At 39.4% G+C, this 15,219-nt stretch overlaps 1 protein-coding gene across 4 annotated transcripts in view; it reads right to left on the bottom strand.

The window, feature by feature from the left end:
• Nucleotides 1–15,219, bottom strand: part of L3MBTL3 (L3MBTL histone methyl-lysine binding protein 3) — a 117,562-nt gene that overhangs the window by 19,639 nt on the left and 82,704 nt on the right. For all 4 annotated transcript variants that reach the window (XM_007450528.1, XM_007450527.1, XM_007450526.1 and 1 more), the window contains one exon: nucleotides 12,015–12,164. In XM_007450528.1, coding sequence (XP_007450590.1) covers nucleotides 12,015–12,164 — 150 coding nt within the window. The remainder of the gene's footprint in view (nucleotides 1–12,014; nucleotides 12,165–15,219) is intronic.

Raw genomic sequence — 15,219 nt, 5'->3', positions numbered from 1 at the left:
GGCTACTTATATTTTCTTTAAAACTAAACTTCAGGGATTTAAAAATTTTAACCTAATGTATTCCGTTCTCAGGGTTCAAAATAAATCCTTTATAATACTCTATAATACTCTGTACTTATGATGTCCTGTTGTTTCAAATGCTGTTACCTTTGCAAATATATCCTTCGTTTCTTGAAGACTCAGACCACACTTCTGTTCGGTGTTAAAAAAAGGGATAATACCTTTGAAACCAAATAGCCCAACAAAATATAAAGGTGTTCTATAGTCTTAATTACCAAGGCACTAATTTACTCCCTTTTTGTAACAATAATAATTTAACACAATGATGCCAGCACAGTAAGCATGAGATAAATAAAATGTTCACTAGTTCTTAGAAAGATCATTTCCAGGGACACATGAAATTTCACTGGAATCTGAGCTCCCTGGCTTACTTCATACTAAAAACAACTTATCACAACTGCTGAAGAATACTTGCTTATCTGAGAATGGGAAGAATTATTATGCAATAAATTTTTTTTTTCCAAGAGAAATCAATTAATTACTATGGAGGCTCTTACTCCATAGAAAGTGGGGAGATGGAGGTATAGTGAAAACAAATAAGAAAATTGCTGATAACTGGAGAAAGGACACTAGTTGAAGTGATAGTAGAAAACTGTCTTCTCTGTAAAAACAGTGTTGAAGTTAGACTTGGTAATTACAACATGCTAAAATCAGCTTATTATGCTAAGATTAGCTTATGTGATCTTCTGAACTTGTTTCATATTAAACTGGAAATAATAACCTTTGAGCCCACAAATCTATCCCAGTAAGCACTGTGGCCACTGAAATAAGTGGTTTGTGGATGGCTACATTAATAGTTATTAGAAACAATCACACATTAGAGTGACATGACTTAAAATTGGCATTTTTCAGAGTCAAAGAAAATAAATTCCCAATTAATTACTGTAGATTGCCTAAAAGCTTTAATGAATGGTTAAAAAAAAAAAAAAAAAACCCCAAACAAACAAAAAAACCAAACTGAGCCCAAAGGCTAAAATTATATCTTAGAATTTTCTGTATATTTCATTTTTCATGATTGAAATTGTCCACTGATAATTAACAGTTACATGTTTGTGGTTTCAATAATGCATATTATATTTTCCTTTAAAGTAAACTTTAGTAAACTAAAGCTATAAGACCTAAGTATGAGGAAAGTTCTTCTGTATTCTTACGCCCAAATACAATGCCAATGACTTATTTTATGAAATGTAGGAAAAGAATCATTTTCTAGGAGGGAACAGAGATAGAAAAGGAAAATAAGATGATTGACCCCACAAGTTTCTTCATCCTAAATGTGCCATAATCCATTGCTGAAGAGAAGCAAAAAAGAAGCTTTCTGCTTGTATATTCATGTTCCTTCATTATAGAAGCGTGTTCAGTTCTTTCTTTCCTTACTTTAACTCATGATATTTCATTAAATTTAACCCATATAACTTGGGAATATATACATATGGATATTTATCTTCGCCGAAAAACAATTCCAATGCAGGACTCCACAAGAAATGTTCACTGAATGCTTTATTTCCAAGTAATAAATTGATTTTGCTAACTCCTTAAAATTAAAAGTGACTAAGCCCCTTTGGGTTCTGATGCTTCCTTTAGCTAGAGGGTTGGCAGGGTGGGGTCAATATGAACAGTCTTTTAGAAGGGGTATTACGAAACAGATGGATGAACAGAACCCCTGAAGGAAACAGAATCCTGACCAAGCACATCCAGAAATGTGGAAACAGTATTAATAAGAAGTAATAATAAGAAAACTTAACATACTTAAGAACATATTATACACCAAAGATTGGCTGAGTTCTTTACATGTCCATTATTTCATAACAATCACTGGAAGAAGGTTCCGTTGTTATATCCACTGAAACTTAAAGAGGTTAATCCCAAAATTTCAGGGCAAGTATAGCACCAGGTCTTACTGACACCAAAATCTATAATTAGATTTAATTATTATTTGTTTTTTTACCCTTGTGCTTTTTTTCCAGAATACAGTACATATCCTTGTTACATGCAATTAAAGGGAACTTGCCTTCTGGTGTCATAATCTTATTTTCAAACCGTCTTTTATTGATAAGGTCAGGAATGAGGAATCTGACCCACTAATATTCTTGTTTTATATTTTATTTAAAATAAAAATCACTTTCTCAACTGGGCAACCAATATTTCTCTCACCTATAAGGTTAGAAATTTCACCGCTAATTCTCACTGAATAGGTACTGTGATTAATTTCTCTGTGCAAAAATGAAATGCTTTATCTAGGATATCGACTTCCCAAGCAAAAAGTTATTCTAGCTGCACAGTCTTCCAATTATAAACAAAACATGTTTATATCACAATGTCAAAACTCTGTGATAATATTGTAACACACTCTGGAACAGAGTGCAAGATATGCTTGTTTTATTTTTTTTTTAATGACAACCAAAAATATTTTTGTTGTATTTTAATATGACAATTTTCCTCTACTTCAAAACTCCTTTATCTTCTCCTCTTGATCAACATTTTTCATTACCAACAATTTTGTTTAGGAAGGGAATACAAGCTTATTAGGCATAGGGGAGTGTATTGTAACATGGAGAAAGCAGCCCAGCAGTGGTGATGCTGATGGTCTTTGAAAGTGAATAGTCCTGGTTCAAATTTCAGCTCTGCTACTTACAAGTTCTATATGACCTTCAGCAAGTTACTCAACTTCCCTAATCCTCAGCTGCATCTTCTGTAAAACAAGGATAATAAATCCTTTACCTCACAGGCTTTTTGAGGACTGAATAAAATGATGTATAGGAAGTGCTTAGCATACAGCCAGACACATAAGTAGGAGCATGATAAATGGCAGCTATTACTATTTAAGAATTACTTATATTTTAGGATAAAATTATCTACTGACACCTATTTTCTTTAAGTAACCTGTTTCCCTCAAGTTTTAAAACAGCCTTTAGAGTAATGGTTATGAGCCAGCCTACAGTCAGACTGCCTAGGCTGCTACTTACTAGCTGTGTAACCTGTAACCAAGAGAGGTCTGTCTGCTGAATGGGGATGTAATAATAGTGCCTACCCCACACAGGCATTATGAGGGTTAAATGATCTAACATAGCTAAAAGCACCTAGAAGAGTGTCTGGAACACAGCAATTTCTCTTGGGATTTTAGAATTTTCAACCACCAATTTATTTCAGCATTTCTTTAGCCTGAATTGAAATATGATCATAACTAAAATCTTACTCAACAATACTCTTTAGGCTTTTAATTAAGACAGTGGAATACACTCAAATGGAAAAATGTTTTCTTTTTGAGTCAGCATTCTCTTTTTCTGTGTAATTATGTGTCATGCTTTAGATGTCTTACTATCTTACTCAAATAAGATTTGTGGTAAATATTAGTGAAACAAACATTAGAAGAGTAAATACACAGTAACAGGATCCCATTTGAACGCCAACAGCTGTTTCTTCAATTTTATTTTTCATTTAAAAAAAAACCCAAAAAAAAAAAAAAAAAAAAAAAAAAAACAATCCCTAGCCTGTTACGTTTCAATCAGTCATCAGTTTGTTAAAAATAATATTGAAACAATATGAGACAATTATTTTCTTCAATTCAGGGATTTCAGCCAGCTCTTTGACTCCAGCATGAGTTTGGCTTGGCTCGTACCTTAAAACCTCCCCATCCTTCTCTTTCCAGAAGAGCTTATTCTAGTCTCACAGGGGCTTTGCCAGAGCTGCAGAGTACCTGTACTCCCCAGGAACAAGTGGGGACACAGTGAATGTACAAAGAGCTATAAAAAATGTAGGGTTTCCTATTTTGAATGTTAAAATGATGTCTCCTTGCATGCCCCCAGCATTTTGAAAAAAAATTCTGGGCTGAGGTCACTCACAGGTAAAAAATCAGAGAATGGGAATCTCAAGGCTGTATATTAAAGGTACTGTAAAAGAGAACCTAAATTGTCTCCAAAATGCCCCCTACAAATAATGCTTTATGGCTTCAGGATAAGGAGGTCACCATCTTCAAAGGGATTCGGAAAAGATGGCAAATAGAACCAGTGCAATTAAAACTTCCATGTCTACAGTTAACATTCGGATAAAGAGTTTTTTATAATTAGATCCCTTTTGAGACTATACATGAACAATAGTTTTAATAGAGTTTTCATAAACACAGCCCAGGAGAGATAAGCATAGTTTACTATTTATCTAATGACTACAAATAAAACATTTTGATTAATAAGGCTATTAAATTAAAAGTTAGCATAAGGAACATATGTTAGTGAAGAAAGGAATATAATGAGTAAGTAACTAATAGTGGATGTTATCAAGATGCCAAGGAAACTCCCCAGTAAAATGAATTCATCAATTAATTAATCAATTCTCTTATAAAATGAAAAGCCCTAACCAATAAGGTGAGATCTGGGACATAAAGATCATGTAGCATAAGAAGAGCAGGACTGCACTGCTTTCACGCTGCTGTCATAGGAAAAAAGAACAGATATCACTGCTTTTCTACTATTTATAAAAGAGTCTCCTGAGTCAAGAATAAGTGCTATTCAAGGAGAGAAAATCAGACTCTGTTACAATATTGTTCTAACAACTTCCCAGGCATCAACAGTAACACAGTCATCTCTTCCTTACACTCTGAATGGTTGCCTTGTGTCACAGCCGTTGGCATCAGGACTGTGAGTGTTTTAACCAAAACCCAGCTTCTCCCTGGTGCACACAAACAGCTACATAGATTTGACTCAGATTCCCAAGAACTGGAATATTTGAAAATTTCCACAGCTCCTAATCCATATCTGGCAGCCCATCAACAAAAGGGGGGAAGAGGCTTTACAATAGGCAGGGAATGACCAATCATTAAAGGAACTTTCTGAGTAGTCAACATCAAGCCCTCAGGACCAGAAAACCTTAGGAAGCAAAACAAAGTTTCTGAAGAGTCCTAATTAACTTTTGTAATCTTTTAGAACTTCTGGCTCTAAATTAATTTTATACTAGTAGATTTTACAGTTTTGCAAATAAAGAGATGTATACATGCTTATAGTTCCATATTTTATGTTAGCCTGTATTCCCATCTGTTTCACAGGGCCCTTCTCATGGGTACAGATGGGCAAATCTGATTCATCCTAAATATATGAATTAGATTGAAGCTGCAGTTCCTGTAACTGCTCCATGTAATTCTGAGAGTACAAACACTAGACCTACAACTTGAAAAGCTGTAGGTTTTAATGGCCTATAAAGAACCGAATTGAATTTTTTCATTGGATATAGGTTAGTAATGGGCATTTGCCTTGCAAGGTAATAGAAGCATTAGCAGGTATTTTTAAAATGCTTTATTGTACTTCTGTGGTTATCCCTAAGCAGGCGTAAACAACATGGAACCTTAAAACATTATGTGGTTTTTAATAGCGATAGCACCTAATTTAGAAACACAATTACAAGCATCTGTAGAATATATTTCGTGAGAATAAGACTATGTGGGATAGACGCTGATGTTCTCTATTTGCTAACACATTGTGAACTATTACTCTGGAGAAGGGTCTTTACACTCAGTAATGATTCTCAAGGCCTGGTTTATAGATCACTCGCATCCAATCACGTGGGGATGCTTGTTAAAAATGAACTGGGATGCAGCTTACATTTTCTGAGTCAGTATCTCTGGAGATGGTACCTCCAAGGTTGGATTTTAACAAGCATCTGATGCTTCTGATGCAAAACAAAGTTTGAAACCCACAGGTTTTATTCAGATACACAGAGAAAAATAAACTTTCTTTTACTCAGCTGTAGACACATAGAGACTTAAGGTTATTGGTCCCCAGGAAAAGCTCCTTCACAGATTGGCAGAGCCCAGACTCACCATCTTGCTGCCAGCAGCACGGCAAGGGCAGAGATGAGCTGCTGCTCTCCCAAGTAATGAGAACATCTCACTGAAACCTCTAGACGCAACACAGACGCTCCTTACGCATCTGATGAATGAATGGATAACCGGGAGAGGATTACACCCTCACGTTTCTATCTAAATACACGTTGGGAATTCATTCATCAGCTGACCACCCATCTGACAAGTCTCTGTAGGAAAACAGACCCAAACATTCAGCTCACCCGCAAAAGACTCAAGGTAGAGCCCTCTTAATGTGGGGCAGAGCTTCCCAGCTAGGATGCCCTGTGCTCTGAGATACTGTCGCCTGTGGCCCCAGCTCTTGACAGCCAGAGGCAGCCCTCTGTGTCACACAAATGTGGTCGTTTCCGCAGTACCATTTTCTACGTGGGCAGGTAGTTAAACAACAGTTTGGGAAACACTGCCCTAATTTATACAAGTGTAGGTATGTGTTTGGGGGATTTACCTCTTAGATATCCAGTGAGGGGATTTTACAAAGTTGAGAAAGTAGAAGTTTTACTGGAATAAAAAGAAGGTTATGAAGCAGTTGCCTCTTAGGTTATGTGACTGATAACATCCCCTTTGAAGGCTGGTGGATGATTCATGGTGGCCTTCCAACCTCACTGAGTGCCAGGTAGGGTGCTTGGTGCTGAGGGCGTCTCAGAATCACAGAAGATGCCACGTGGCCTCTGCCCTCATGGAGCTTATCATTGAGCAAAGTACACAGACTCAGAGAAAGTATTTACGCAGAAGTGTCAATTGTGTTGGGATGTGTGACACAAAAGCACATAATAATAAGGAATCTGACCCGCAGTCTGGAGGATCAGATAAAGCTTCCCTAAGGAAACCGGAGTTAACCTGAAGCCTGAGAGGTAAGAGACTCACTAGGAAAGTGTAGGAATGGGGGTTTGAGGTAGAGAGAAAAGAATGTTTGAGGACCAAGGTGGCTGAAGCATTAAGCTTAAAAACAGCCTAGTAGAGGGCTTCTCTGGTGGCGCAGTGGTTGAGAGTCCGCCTGCCGATGCAGGGGACACGGGGTTCGTGCCCTGGTCCGGGAAGATCCCACATGCCGCGGAGCGCCTGGGCCCGTGAGCCACGGCCGCTGAGCCTGCACATCCGGAGCCTGTGCTCCGCAACGGGAGAGGCCACAGCAGTGAGAGGCCCGCATACCACACACACACACACACACACACAACAGCCTAGTAGAGAAAAAGCTGGAGAGTTCGGCAGGGGCCAGATAGCACTGGTATTGTAGGCCATGTTCAGAATTAGGGTCTTAATTCCAAGGGTAATGGGAAGTCGTGGAAAATTTTAAGCAGGAAGATATACTCCCAAGTGAATTTTTAAAATGCAGACTCCTAGGCTCTAGCCTGAAAGATTCTGGCGGGCTGGGCTGGGCCCCGTAATCTGAATTTTAGAGATCTCAGGGAATCATACGTGGAGTCAGGTTTGGGAAGCATTGCTGTGGAACACTGGTTGTCCATGGGTCTATCCCAAGCAGGTGGCCTGTGAACTGGCTCTTAAAATACCATTTATGGTATGAAAAGGACATACATATTCCTTGCATTGTTCATTTATCTGGCCCTATTATGTCTGCTCCTGGATCACAAGCAACGCCAGCATACTTCGTTCTGGGGACCAGCTGGCATTTGAAATGGGTGAATGGGCTGGTGCAGCAGACATTGTCAGGGCTTGGCCCATATCTCCTAGCCACACGCTACCCCTTCAGTGCACAGCGGCCGACTCCTACCTACCTCTCACCTGCTCTGCCTTCCCACAGGGTTTACTGGGGCTCTGACTGCTCTGCCTGCTGTGCAGCAGGGGACGTGCTGGGGAAATTAACTCATCCTTCCTCCCCTGGCAGCCTAGCTCCATGACCAAAGAGGAACTCGTGTTTTAAAATAGCTCAGCTCCCTCATCCCTATGGTGGGAAAACCTGAGATGTGTGTTTTACACAGCCTCCCACAGTACCCCCAGCAGGGCTGTGTTCCCTCTGTCCACAGTGGTAGCTGACGTGACAATGAAGCTTTTACTGGTGCCCCCAGCAGGGCTGTGTTCCCTCTGTCCACAGTGGTAGCTGGTGTGACAATGAAGCTTTTACTGGCTGCCTTTCCTTCCCGGTCTCACCTCTCCACTCCCCTACTGGCGTTTTCCTCACCTCTCAAGTAAACCACTTGCCATCAAATCTCTGTCTCAAGGTCTGCTTCTGGGGGTGCAACTGTCTCTTGCTGTGCCAAAAGCCTTTTTTTTTTTTTTAAAAAAAAGTAGAGTCTGGCAGCCAATTTTTAGCAAATTATTAAGAAGGATGCAAAGAAAATGTGTTAAAACCCGACTGGGAAATTCCATCTACGTGAGCAATGATTATGGAAAAAGAGGAGAGACCGTAATCTGACATTATGAGAATCATCTTGTTTGAGTACTCTCTACTCAAAGTTTAACCTAGGAATATTAAAAAAAAAAAAAATGGGCCAGCCTTACTTTGCTCCTCTGAAATAAATATTATGAAACAAATAAGCAACCTATTCCTCTTGCAACAGCACTAACATTTATTGAGGGCTTATTGCTTATCAGTCACTGTTCTCAGAGCTTTTGCACAGCTCACGATTTCATTCTTAAGTCCAGGTGAAAGCATCAGTGATCAAAAAATTTTATGTTTGCTATACACACTACTATATATAAAATAGATAACTAATAACGACCTACTGTACAGCACAGGGAACTCTACTCAATACTCTGAAATGGCCTATATGGGAAAAGAATCTAAAAAAGAGTGGATCTATGTATAACTAATTCACTTTGCTGTACACCTGAAACTAACACAACATTGTAAATCAACTATACTTTAATAAAATTTTTTTTTAATTTTAAAAAGGAAAAAAGTAATTAAATATGTTCATACAGATTTACTTAAAGCAAAGAAGCCAGATAACTTCAACTCTATTAATTCTATATTAAATCAACCATCCTCAAGCTGTAAGATGAGGCTTCTTTGTTAACAACCTTTCATTTGTTAATATCTGCTGTGTTGCTACCCCATGATCATTTATATCTAAAATACCATGTATCATTTTGATTGTTGTTGAGAACTAGTGACTGCCTGGAGAAGAAAAAAAATAAAACAATCTGAAGCCAATTTTTAAAAATGTAAAAGAATAAAATCTATATTTAGAAAAGTAAATAAATCGATGTTATTTTGGCTATTTTGGAAATGTTGTTTTTATGCATAATGAAGTGCTTAGATTGAAATATCATGATGTCTGTAATCATTTCTTAAAAATACTTAGCATAAAAAGTAAAGCGAAAAAAAATCTCGGTCAAAAATGTTCACCTTAAAAAGTCTGGGATCACTAAGGGATTGTCTCCCTCATGTTTCCTTCGACAACGTATAACTAATCAAATCTCTCCGGTTACTACTAGCCTCCAAATAAATAAATAAATGAGTCAGAATAAATAAATAAAATAAAAATAGTTAACCTGGAAAGTTGAAGACGAGAAGAAATCTGAACAAAGTCTTCAAAACCATGAATAACATAACGCTCATTTACCAAATCCTGGTACCCCTGAAGCAATTTAACTTTAACACAAATAAGTGTAAATATTAATTCACAGAGAAGTAATGGCAGGTTAGAATTCACTGAATCAAAAGACAGTATGGGCTAAAAATCTATGTAATGTAAAAATTATTTAGATATCAAACATGTGCCATGGGTTACGATAGAAACCTTAAAATCTCTAAGACTGTCTCCTTAATGACGGGTGATGACGTGAAGAGCCATGCTCACATCCTCACAGAAGACAGATCCCTGGAATCATTAGAGGCACTATAAACGTCACGCTTTTCTAGAGATCAGACTTGTGGTTACCAGAGGCAGGGGATGGGGGAGGGGGAATTGGAGGAAGGCAGTTAAAAGGTACAAACTTCCGGTTATAAAATAAATAAGTCCTAAAGATGTACAGCATGATGACTACAGTTAACACTACTGGATGGTATACTTGAAAGCTGCTAAGAAAGTAGATTCTAAAAGTTCTCATCACAAGGAAAAAAACATTTTTTTCTTTTTTTCTGGATGTACGTGAGGTGATGGATGTTCATTTACTGTGGTAATCATTTCACAATATACGTAAGTCAAGTGATTATGTTGTACACCTTAAACTTACACAGTGCTATATGTCAATTATATCTCAATAAAACTGAAAGGAAAAAAATTACTCTTTTCTTACAAATATTTCGAGTTAAAAAGGACTGCAAAAATCATCTAAACCAACTAGGTCTTTCTGCTGTGAGGAAACTGGACCCAGGTATCCAGCCCAGAGCCCAGAAAGTTAGTGAAAAGCCTGTGAGATGAAACTGCCAGCCCTTCAGAGTATCCTGTTAAAATTGTAAACAATATCTCAGCTTTTGAAATCTAAACTTCAGGGATCCTTACCTCCTTGTGAGTCAATGAACTCTGTTTCTGTAATTATTACTATGTGAATTAGTACTTTATTTGTCTTAAAGTAAATTTCCTCAAGTGATATGCCCTCATTACAGGGCACTGAGTTGGGTAAATGAATTTATGTTACATTAGTCATGGTTTTAAGGATTAAAAACAAATCATCAGGGACTTCCCTGGGGGTGCAGTGGTTAAGAATCCGCCTGCCAATGCAGGGGACACGGGTTCCATCCCTGGTCTGGGAAGATCCCACATGCCGTGGAGCAACTAAGCCCGTGTGCCGCAACTACTGAGCCTGCGCTCTAGAGCCCTTGAGCCACAACCACTGAAGCCCACGCGCCTAGAGCCCGTGCTCCATAACAAGAGAAGCCACCGCAATGAGAAGCCCACGCGCCGTAATGAAGAGTAGCCCCCGCTCGCCACGACTAGAGAAAGCCCATGCGCAGCAATGAAGAACCAACACAGCCAAAAAAAAAAAAATCATTGTTGATAATTAAAGAAGTTACAGCTCTCCGCGATCCATAGGGCGAAACTGCTTTTCTCTAAGGATTTTGATACTTTAAGTGCCACTACTCCAATAACACTGCTGTGAGCTGAGAATAAGATTTAAAAAAAAAATTTTTTTAATCAATTAATTAATTAATTTTTGGCTGCATTGGGTCTTCATTGCTGCGCGCAGGCTTTTTTCTCTAGTTGCGGTGAGCAGGGGCTACTCTTTGTTGTGGTGCGTGTGCTTCTCATTGCGGTGGCTTCTCTTGTGGAGCATGGGCTCTAGGGTGTGCGGGCTTCAGTAGTTGCAGCACACGGGCTCAGTAGTTGTGGCTCGAGGGCTCTAGAGCACAGGCTCAGTAGTTGTGGCGCACGGGCTTAGCTGCTCTGTGGCATGTGGGAGCGTCCCGGACCAGGGATCGAACCCGTGTCCCCTGCATTGGCAGGTGGATTCTTAACCACTGGGCCACCAGGGAAGTCCAAGAATCAGATTTATTAATTCAAATGTTCACTTGGTTCATCCATGAGAACAAAAGTTACAAAATATTAAAGTAATCAAAGAAGTACATTGTCTTAGATTTTAAAAACTCTCCGTAAAAGAAAGGCCCAAAACCTAAGGATCACCTTTCTATTAATTTTTTCTCTTAGTAATATCTTTAGTTAATATAAAGGCAGAGACCATTTACTTAAAACATCAAACAAAACTTGGTTCTTTACCTAATAATCCACGGAGGTTAAAACATTCCAACTCAACTCTACAAGTGATATCAAAACCAAATGACTGGGCATACAGTACAACAAATATCCTAATAATTAAATGAACTAATGTAGATGCAAGTACTTGGCATATAATGAGCACTAAAAAGAAATAACGTCCATTCTTCACAGGGAATCTACCATCTTCTTTGTAAAGGATGCTTTTATACAAATATTGATCTGTTCATTCAGAGTATGAATTGGCATGAAATAAAAAGGGGATTTCCAAACTTCTAACATCAAGCAAGTTCAACTAAAAGATGAACAAGTAATACGATACCCTGCCTGATTTGGACATACTTTTATAAGTACCATCAGCCTCACGTTAAGTCAGGTGCATTTTCAATAATGTACTAGAAGACATCACTACAGAACATAAATCACCTAAGGAAAAACAATCTTCCAACTACAGTACCTCTAAATAACACTAATATTACCACTTTAATTACCTGGTTTCAGGAGATGAAGAGATTTCATTTGCGTCTGCCCTTTTACTTCTTGGAAATGATGGACTAGCTGCAGGCATCTCACCACTTAAGCGGTCTGGGAAAATTCGGTCTTTATTCAAATTGATTTCTGAATAGGGACAGGTGGCAGCACTAAAACATTAAAATTAAAAAAAAAAAACGAAAGAAAAGAACATTCCTGTTAGAGCATAATTACTTCTTCCAATTAAAATGACAAGCTAAAAATATAAAATGCAAAAATTTAACTGGATATATATATTTACATAGATTAAACATACAGTACGAAATATTTTATCTTTAAAACATAATTTAAGGGCTTCCCTGGTGGCGCAGTGGTTGACAATCTGCCTGCCAATGCAGGGGACACAGGTTCGAGCCCTGGTCTGGGAAGATCCCACATGCCGCGGGGCAACTAGGCCCGTGAGCCACAACTACTGAGCCTGTGCGTCTGGAGCCTGTGCTCTGCAAGAAGAGAGGCCGCGATAGTGAGAGGCCCACGCACCGCAATGAAGAGTGGCCCCCACTTGTGGCAACTAGAGAAAGCCCTTGCACAGAAACGAAGACCCAACACAGCCAAAAGTAAATAAATAAATTAAAACAAACAAACAAACAAACAAACATAATTTAAGTATATTCTGATAGCAATTATGTCTTTGCATTCGATTTTTAAATGCAGTCTTTGGAAGTGTATGATGGTCACTGAAGGACTTTCTCCTGTGTTGTCCAAGGGCAGGGCCTGTGCATATCTCTAGGAACCAACAGCCCAAGAGAGAAATGCTTAACATAGAAGGGTGGGTGATAGAGGTGGGACACAGACAGAGTGATTGACAGATGGAGCAGATCCCTTCCTAAAGTGATCTTCCAGGCCCAGGGCCATCACAAACTGTTTAATTTCCTTTATAACAGCTGCTACTCTCCAAAGGAAGGAGGTTCCCCCCATTTCCTGTCTCCAGGCCATACGTATACCCGATATCCTAGAAAAAAAAAAATCAATCTGTAGCTATTCCCATCCCTAATATGAAAACGGACCAGAAGCTAACTTGGATAAAGACCCATCTAGCTCCCTTCCCTTCTATCTGTGACCACTGGTTCGTCTCTCGGATTCCATGGGGGGATCACACCTGTTATCCAAGCAAAGGGAATCTAGATCACTAACTGTTAATTCAGCATTAAGTCAGCATACTCCTGTGCCTGGGCCTCAGCTTTCCAGTCTCCAGAAAAACTGGGCAGCCTCTATCTCAATGCATAATCAGCCCCTCCAACTAACTCCCTATCTTGCCCCTTGGTTTTTTGTTCGTTTGTTTGTTTTTGTTGTTGTTTTTCGGCTGATTATAAAGTTAGTTTTTGTGCTTTCCTTTGAGGCAGCTTGACACTTGCCACAAAAAGCAAAGCCAGATGTTTTTAAGGATTTGATTCCTCTGCAGCCATCGCATGCCACTACACCTGTTATCCAAGCAAAGGGAATCTAGATCACTAACTGTTAATTCAGCATTAAGTCAGCATACTCCTGTGCCTGGGCCTCAGCTTTCCAGTCTCCAGAAAAACTGGGCAGCCTCTATCTCAATGCATAATCAGCCCCTCCAACTAACTCCCTATCTTGCCCCTTGGTTTTTTGTTCGTTTGTTTGTTTTTGTTGTTGTTTTTCGGTACGCGGGCCTCTCACTGTTGTGGCCTCTCCCATTGCGGAGCACAGGCTCCGGACGTGCAGGCTCAGCGGCCGTGGCTCACGGGCCCAGCCGCTCCGCGGCAAGTGGGATCTTCCTGGACCGGGGCACGAATCTGTGTCCCGTGCATCGGCAGGCGGACTCTCAACCACTGCGCCACCAGGGAAGCCCTGCCCCTTGGTTTTTAGGAAGCCTCCTGAAATCTGGAAATGATTGGGACTTAGGTAAATTATATTAGTGTCTTGCATATTCTTTTCCTCAGGTTAGGTACTATTTGGAATGTTGATAATCACCTAGGGAAAATTTTTAAACACTGCCTTTCTGCCCTCTACCAAGAGAATCTGACACATCCTCCTGGGAGGAGAGAAGAGTCTGCAAATGCTCCCAAGTGATTCTGATAATGGTCTATAAAATTTATCACAGACACCTTGTAAGCAAAAGTACAATCTTTATTTTCTTTCCTTACATGCTACTTTGATATCTATGCAGAAGAGGAAAGTAAATAACATTTGATCATGTGTTGACATAAATGTATACAATGTTAACCCAACAATAACAAAAACAAAACCAGCGATATTTATGGAGCATTTGCTATATATAGAACACCATGCTAAGTATTTTACATGCAGTATTTTACTTAATCTTTACAATAACGCACAAGGAAGGCTTTTCATGTGACAAACTAAGTTTAAAATGGTTAGATAACTTCACTCTTGAATTATTTCATTCATTTGATCGACAAGTATTTATCAAGTAACTACGATGTGCTAATTACCTTTCTAGCCATGGGAAACACAGTCAAAATGAAAAAGACAAGCTGTCTGCTCTCATGGAGTTGATATTCTAGAAGGGGATGGGCTATACATGATTTACATAAATAAACTGGACAACCCCACATTGTGACAAAAGCCAGAATATAATGTAAGAGAGACTGCGGGGCTGCGAGGGGGGCGGTGAGGAAGGGCCTCTCTGAAGAAGGCATTCCAGGAAATGGGAAGAGTAATACAACACAGGGAAAGCCAGGCGTGAGTTAGCGAAAGACAGACCAGCTAGGCTAGAGTGAAGTGATCAAGGGCAGGAGATGGTGTAGGAGCAGGCAGGGAAGTATTATGTAGGTCCTAGCAGGTCACAGTCACCAGTTCATATTTCTATTTTAGGTTCCATTTGTAGCCACTGGAGGACCTTTGAATAAAGAAATGATATGGTTTGATTTACAACTGAGAATAATCACTCAGGATTCTAGATGTGCTCTGCAGCTTTATCCACAACGAGCAGGCACAACTTGGAGGACTCCGTTTTCTCATTTGTAAAATGAAGATGACAACGACAAACATTACCACAGACTGAGCGCGTTACCCGGGCTGCGTGCTTTACTTGCATCACCTCGACTAACTCCTGGGAAGTCACTCCTATTCTAATGCTCAGTTTATAGATGTTGAAACTGAGTCTTTAAAAAGGGAACTTGCGGGCTTCCCTGGTGGCGCAGTGGTTGAGAGTCCCCCTGCCGACGCAGGGGACACGGG

Source organism: Lipotes vexillifer, unplaced genomic scaffold, assembly GCF_000442215.2.
Source record: "Lipotes vexillifer unplaced genomic scaffold, Lipotes_vexillifer_v1.1 scaffold537, whole genome shotgun sequence".
Lineage (NCBI taxonomy): Eukaryota > Metazoa > Chordata > Mammalia > Artiodactyla > Lipotidae > Lipotes > Lipotes vexillifer.
Note: the sequence above shows the minus strand (reverse complement) of the source record. Positions and strands in the feature narration are given on the sequence as shown.